Below are 7,509 nucleotides of genomic sequence, written 5' to 3' on the forward strand. Positions count from 1 at the left end.
TGGGTTTACGCATTCTCCCTGCTAAAATAAAAGTTGGGTTATCCTTTATAATAATCAAATGATGCCACCAAAAAAATAAATTAATAGGGAACATTCTTGATATGAAGCTAAATATTTGCTTTTTTAGTTCAATGATTGGAACAATAGGCTTCAACAGTGTTGAATGGAAATTTAAAATTTGATAAAATTTCAGCCATGATAGCCAAACTTGCGTTGCGTTTGCATATTGCTACCCTATTAAAGATGTTCGAAAACGCTCATTAGCAAATGTTACTGACTTTATCAGGCAGTTGTGCAGAAAACCTGAGGGGAGAAGTGTATGCAGTAATGCACCACAGAACCAATGAACAATTTTGTTAGTAACATAATGCAAGTTGTTTGACGGACTGAATCACTGAATAATTTTGGAAAATAAGGCGTTGTAGCTAATCTTGTAATATGTTTCAGGCTGCAAGAAATTAGTATTATTTGCTTACATGTATCTGTTAGAAGTTCCAAAACATCAGGCCTTTATTTAATTTCGACGACGTTCACAATAAAACACATCAAAAAGAAAAACAATACATTGGCATAGAGAAATAAAAAATAAAAAAACACAAATCCAAGATGACTGGAGAAAGGACATATGAGGCAATGATCCTCTTTGAGCTATCAGCTGTGGCCAATTGAGTTTAGGGAGTACAGTTAGCGGCCGATTGATTTAGGGAGTACAATAAGTGGCCGATGAGGGATTATAGGGTTGAGGGTTCTGCGCTAATTGGTCCGTAATGACAAGCCCTTTCTATTTTAGTAGGTATTGTCTTAATTAAGTAATCGTTTCCCTGTAAATTGTGGCACAGCCAACATGATGAGAAACTGAACTGCATAGTCCAGTTTCTTATCCACCAAAAGTCACAAAACACAAGGGGTCATAGTCTCATTGAGTACAAGTGTCCGCTGAAGTCATTTTTACGATGTACAAACTTTTCAGAAGTAATATCAAAGAAAAAATATAAGATAGATAACTTTGGTGATAGTATATTAGTCATATACAAAGCAACAGGCAAACATCGAGGGGGATAGCGGGGGATATAACTCGCAATCGCCTCCAGGTTAGAGACTCTTCGACTCTTAATATTACAGCAAGGCAGCGGACAGTTTACAGACAACTCACTTCTACTATCTCTGACCAGAAGAACTGATGTGCTCAAAAAAGGAACTGCAGGTGCAACATAAGGAGAAGAAATCAGTAACTCCAAATTGTGCTGCAAGGAAGTTATAACAAAAATGAAATGAATACAAATGCATACCATCTTCTTCTTCTTTTTCTTCTTTTCGAGGAATGCTAACAGCTCTCCCTGTCTTTGCATTGATTCCTCAAGAAGCTGCAACAGGTCATTTTTGTCACAATTTGATTTTTCATATAAAAAACCTCTCCAAATTCTATGTATTAGTTTATCAAACTTATGATACTTGTCAGAAACAGTTTATTTGCCTGATTAATTAGGTGACTAATTCTAGATATATGATTAACTCCAGCTTGGCTTGAATTAAGGACACTTTTGATATGTTGCTCTTGTTAGATGCCTTAAGGTTGCTAGACAATTTATACAGGAATGAATTCTTGTTCTTAGCCTAGGATATTTTTCAGAAACAACTGCAGGTGAATTTTTGTCAATATTTCAGTCTTAAGCTCAGAAAACTATCTAGGATTTAAACTTAATGATTAAGATGTATAAAATACCTTCTTTGTTGCGGAAAGTTCCTGCTCGAGGACTTCTACACGGTTCATTGCATTGTTGAGCATTTCCTCTTTTTCGGGAGGCATGATTGCTGGTTTTGCACTAAGGGAAATCACCTTCCCTTCCAATTCACCCATGCGCTTCATCATTGCAAAATACTCAACCTCAGAGATTGCATGTCCAGGCAATTTATGTGAGTCCTTCACAGCAGACTCATCACAGTAAGTATATAAGGTTGCATCAGTGAGCTTCTTGGGCATGTTTCGAGTCAATCTGATCATCGTTACAATGCCCATCATCACGGACATGAGACCAGTGACTAAATGGTTGCTGAATTTCTGATTAGAACCATCAAAACTGTTCTTTGATGGTAAACAACCTGCAGTTTCAGGAAGTAAAGATCAGTAACAGAATGCAAACCTTTTAACTCTCCTATAAATAAACATGCTTCAGTTACTAATTTACTACAACTATTACAGAAAGCATCTGTTAGGCAGAATAAAGCAACAACAAAAAAAATCCACTACACCTAGTGAAGTAAATCCATAGTTGCAAAATAGAAACTACATAAATTCTATAATGTGAGTAGACTTATATACTTATTTTACTACTTAGATAAGCATATAGATTACACCATTTGTAGGTCTCGTGACATAGTAGTCATGTACACATTTTAGTTCAACTAGTTTATATTTCAGAAAAGGCCAGGCATTAATTCTTTTCGCTCCTGGCTTAAATCCTTTCCCTTTGGGTGCAAGTCCATTAATTAAAGTAGAGACACATTTGCAAAATTTCATGTCAAAAGAGGGCAGAGATGCCGATACCTTTGGTCATGGCCAGCTTGTTCATGTTGATATCAACAGGTTTGCTCCACGATTTTTCCATGTCCTTGTCTACTATTGGGATGAAGTTGTCATATGGGAAGGGACTAGGTGCATCTTTGCACATAGGTTCCTGCAAATAATAGACACAAAAACTAAATTAGGATTCTATAAACAAAGTTGTCACCTTTCTAAATGTTGTGATAGTATATACTTTTTTTATTTTCTATTATTCCCTCATTTGAATTAAATGACGGGGAATTACAACTACTGTAAAGGTCATTCTGTGTGTTATATACTCTTAATCATTAGAGGTTGAGACAATGTGGATGTGACAACTAATACAAGGAGGGAGTAAGTTTGAAAGTATGATCCTGTTCATTATCGTCTAAAGAATGGTACGGACTATATAGAAGAATTAACATCAAGAAATAGTTATAATTCATTATCAGTCATCACTGCACTGCAGAAATTTCTGCATAGTATCTGTTTGCTGCTGTTAGCTACTTACGGAGTACAATACTATGAAGTCTGTATTACAATGAATGACATAGTGACACTTACTTTGGATGCATAATACTGGAAAGCATCTGAGTCGCATGAGTTGCATCCCTTCACATTATGAAAACAAAGAAGCGAAGTTAGTAAATATGCTGTACATGACTACATACCCCTACAAGACATTTTCAGTTTGGAGATAAGTACATTCCCCAGAAGTCAGAAGACTACCTTTGGTTTTGCCATCTCATCTTCACCAATGGTTTTCTCGTCTATCACTGGGAAGGGACCCCTTACGTTGCATTTGGCCTCACCATTACGAACCATCTGCAGAAGCCGGAACAATAGGAAGAAAAAAAAAAAACCAGTTAACACGTGAAAGAAAGATAATGTAAGTTCAACTGGAAGAAATGATGTAAAGAGATTTTCTGCTATAATCGAACCTTCATTATCTCAGGATCATTCCATGGCCCTTTATCAGATTTCAAGCAGCCACCTTTTTCTGCACAGGTGCAGGTACCGCCCAAAAATTCTGGCAGTTCACTGTAATCATATGAAAATGAGGCTTCGTTAGTATAAAGATGATGCAACTCCAACTATATACAGAGTAGTTTAAGCCATCTCTCGTTCTATCAAACAGTCACTTTCTGGATTTTGTAAACTTATTTCATTCTAACTAATGTTAGAGAAGTAAAATTTTGGAGTCTGACACTTGCAATACTTAGTGTTAAATACTTAATAACAATTCCTAATAAATATGACCTATTATGCTTTATGTAGGAACGGAGGGAGTATAAATCAATACAGTAACAGATAAGAATAGTAACCTGGCATCAATAATCTCAAGCAGTTTGCTTTGGTACTTGTTGCCCAGGACCTTTGCACAAATAAATTAATATTAGGCCTAAAATCCTCAATCAAAAATTACAGTACAGTAGAACAGGAAGAAATATTTAAGATATTTATTGAGTACTTACATGAATCTTCTGGGTGGTCTTAGGATCAAGAAATGACTTAACGGTGCTCCACAACAGCCTGAAACCAGATCCTGCATTGATGATGTACATCCTGCACAAGGTCTGAGCATAGCGAAACATATGTCAAATTTTCTTGTTTCTCAGTTTGGCAACCAATCATACCATAAGCAAACTAGTAAAACTTGTGTATGGAAGCTAGAAAATTTGTACCTCAGGGTAGTTGTCACCATCTATCTTTTGTAGGGTCTGGATGAGTTCCCTTGCTGCCTTGTTGAAGTTCTTAAGCCCCTGCACATCACACATACTAAAGATTAATTTTCGGTCCTGGTCTTAATGCTTTGCTCCCTCTGGCTAGTAATATAATTTCTTTTAATTTTAACTTGGGTTTTAATAGAAATAACACTTCAACTATAAATTTATGTTACGGTACTGTTCATCTCATACATACCACTCCTTGAACATCCAGAATAGTGGTACTCTGATCGATGTGTTTCTTTGCAGCAATCGAACAAGCTGGAAACTTATCAATAAAGGTCCTCTCAAACTCTTGGACGTGATATTTAAGATATCGGTCCATGGAGGTGACTTGCATCAACTTATTCGGATCAACCTGACCCAACTTCTCAATGTAAACTGGCCGGCCTTCCTTGTCAACTCCATGGTGTCCTTGAGGATAGTATTGCTTGACTTCTTCAACTTCCTTGAACTCAAAATCCTATACAGGTAAATTGAAAGGTATGGCAAGGCACTTAGAAAACATCACTACATCACTTGAGACTAGATGAGTACTAAACATGTCAAAAACTGACCCAATCTGAGCCCAACCGAAGAAAACTTGTCTAAAACAGAAAATCTTGAAGATAGGTTAAAAAATTCTCTTCAAACCCATTAAAAATAGGCATAAGATTGCATCTAACCTGAGAACCTGACCTGAACAAAATCCGATCAAATTTGAAGAATGAAATTCACAAAGGCTTATTAAAATTTAAAAAACAAAAAAAAAAAAAAAAAATCTAATCAAAACATTAGATCGATCAATCTAAAGATTCTAAACCGGATGACCCAACTGATCTGTTTGATTCAACTGACAGAAACATATTGTATATTATAAGAACATCATTCCTCAGAATATACAGTATATACCTCCATGATTGTGTCAGCACCAAAATCCTTTCTCCATTGGATCATGTCAGACCACATTTGCTTTGACTTCTCAATATCAAACTTCCTGGCCTTCAAGAATCTGTCAAATTATACATTATTTGTTATCAACTATTAAAACCAAGAAAAATTCAAACTAATTTCAGACAAATTGAAATAATATGTCTAGGAACAATTTTGAAATCAAGTTAAAATAAAGATGGAAAATGTTACCTAAGCAGCATGTGATAATCATCATGCTTTGAAGGCAGCAATTCTTCCAAACTAAGGGCCTGACGAAATGCATCTACTGCCTTCATTTCCTCTGCATCATGTTCATCTTCGAAAGCAAAAGACATGACCCTGCTGTTCCTTCTACCTTTCTTTGTCAGCGAGTTTCTAAACATGCTTGAGACATTAAAAGCCGCCTTCTTGAAGGAACCAAGCTTCGTTCTCTTCTCATCATCGTAGAAATCAATGTCAGGTTTCTCAAGTCCTGAGAAAGGTAACGAAAATAGCCGAATAAGATCAACTTAATAGCATATCAATCAAAAGGCCTACATTTTCATCAGAAGCATAAATTGTCAGAAACTCAGAATAAAGCACCTTGAGAACAAGAGAGAAAAAAAAAAAAAAAAAAAAAAAAAAAAAAACACTTACCCGGTTTAAGGGACTGCGCAACAGATCCAGACATTGTTTCGGTCATGGTCATTGCTTCTACACTCATAAAACGCGGAAAAAACTCTGCAAAGAATAGACAATCAAACACTCATATCACATTGTGATGCCAATATATACAAGTACCATATAAGATTGATTTTCCAGTTATTTTGTTCCATCTATATAACATATTTGTGAAAGATCATGTAGGATATTGATACACATAAGAGCGCAAATCATTTGAAATAGCTTCAAGATATATTTGTTCATCACATTTGATTACTCTGACCTCAAGTATACCTTTACAAAATCACAAGGTGAAATCACCATCAAGATCAACAGCTCTCAGATATCAGTATCATAATTTGTTACCCCAAAATATAACTTAGTTAATTTTTTATAATGGATCAAACACATTCAATAATAGAGGTCAATTACTTACACTACATAATCATGGAGTAATATAAAAAGGATTTATCAAACAAATCAACACAATAGTAATGTTATTCATTGAACAAAATAACCAACTTGACATTCAATATTAAATCTCGTCTACATCACTACTTTACGTGACTCTCTATGACATTCATTCAATCTCGTCTACATCAACGCCATATCCATACACGTACCCAAAAAAAAAAAAAAAAAAAAAAAAAAAAAAACCCAAAAGCCCTTAGGAGATTTTAACATTGTAGAAAAAATCATTATCAGCTCAATAACACCCCCAAAAAAAAATCTACAATTTCATAAGCTAACAAGAAGAAATATACCAACTTAATGCAGAATTATCTCAATTGAGCAACAATAAATGCAAAAAATTGTTGCTTCTTCTTCTTTTTTTTTTTTTTTTTTTTTTTTTTGAAATAGATAATTATGTAATTAGGATAAGAAGAAGAAATTATTACCTGGAAACAAAATATTTTTAGCAGCAAAAAAAAAAATGAAGGGAAGAGAGAGAATTTGGAGGGAGTTATAGAATTGCTAGGCTCTTCACAACGGCTAGGAGACAACTCTCATAGTAAGACAGCATAATCATATATTTTTTTTTTAATAAAAATAATTTTTGATATTGTATTTGATACAGATGTTTTTATAACACCATTGACATAGTCTTAGATTTATGTAAATTCCTTTTCTGTAATTTAGTCATTAAAGAGATAGGAAAAAGAGAAAGGCATAAAAGTAATTAAATTAATAAAGAATAAAAGATGGGAGAACTAAGACGGCTAAGTGAGAAATGCAAGGCACTCCGTCCATATTAATGATCATTTTCAATGTTAACAGATGGGAAAACTAAGCTAGTATTGATTTCGAGCATGTACGTATTTTGTACGTATCATTTCCCTCGAAATATTTGTACTTTGGCCGAACTTGAGTTGCAATAAGTTTCTCCAAGCTGACCTTATATCTACGGTTTAATAGTTTTTGATTTTGAATAAATCAAAGTTAGTTAATACTTTTGATGTTGAGAATGATGATCATATTTGTCAATTGTCTTTTTAAGAAGTTTCTTTGCCTTCTTCTCGTTAAAGTGCCCGCAATCTTACCAACCGTGGCCAACTACCTACCTAGGTACTAGCCATTCTCTTTTATCCCTTATGATTTTGCCATACGAAAATCATGGAGTATTATTCCTTCAAACATTAATAATCTTAAGCATAAGGTAATGGGCATGGACCGCATGGTATTAAG

General features: G+C 34.7%; 1 protein-coding gene across 2 annotated transcripts; it reads right to left on the minus strand.

The window, feature by feature from the left end:
* Positions 1 to 891: 891 nt before the first annotated feature.
* LOC110698436 (phosphatidylinositol/phosphatidylcholine transfer protein SFH12-like) lies at positions 892 to 7,142 on the minus strand. Of its 2 annotated transcripts, XM_021875859.1 has the most exons (15): positions 6,723 to 7,142; positions 5,818 to 5,901; positions 5,392 to 5,653; positions 5,161 to 5,260; positions 4,466 to 4,732; positions 4,228 to 4,305; positions 4,018 to 4,119; positions 3,868 to 3,917; positions 3,484 to 3,583; positions 3,272 to 3,367; positions 3,107 to 3,154; positions 2,546 to 2,675; positions 1,724 to 2,100; positions 1,290 to 1,364; positions 892 to 1,198 (listed from the first exon to the last, which is right to left on the minus strand). In XM_021875859.1, exons 2-15 carry the CDS (start codon positions 5,882 to 5,884, stop codon positions 1,187 to 1,189), a joined length of 1,764 nt encoding a protein of 587 aa, XP_021731551.1. In that variant the 5' UTR covers positions 5,885 to 5,901; positions 6,723 to 7,142; the 3' UTR covers positions 892 to 1,186. The 2 variants fall into 2 exon arrangements, with proteins under 2 accessions (XP_021731551.1, XP_021731550.1); XM_021875858.1 differs by lacking the exon at positions 6,723 to 7,142 and having other exon boundaries at positions 5,818 to 6,602.
* Positions 7,143 to 7,509: the final 367 nt, after the last annotated feature.

This window comes from Chenopodium quinoa, unplaced genomic scaffold (genome assembly GCF_001683475.1).
Source record: "Chenopodium quinoa cultivar QQ74 unplaced genomic scaffold, ASM168347v1, whole genome shotgun sequence".
Classification (NCBI taxonomy): domain Eukaryota; kingdom Viridiplantae; phylum Streptophyta; class Magnoliopsida; order Caryophyllales; family Amaranthaceae; genus Chenopodium; species Chenopodium quinoa.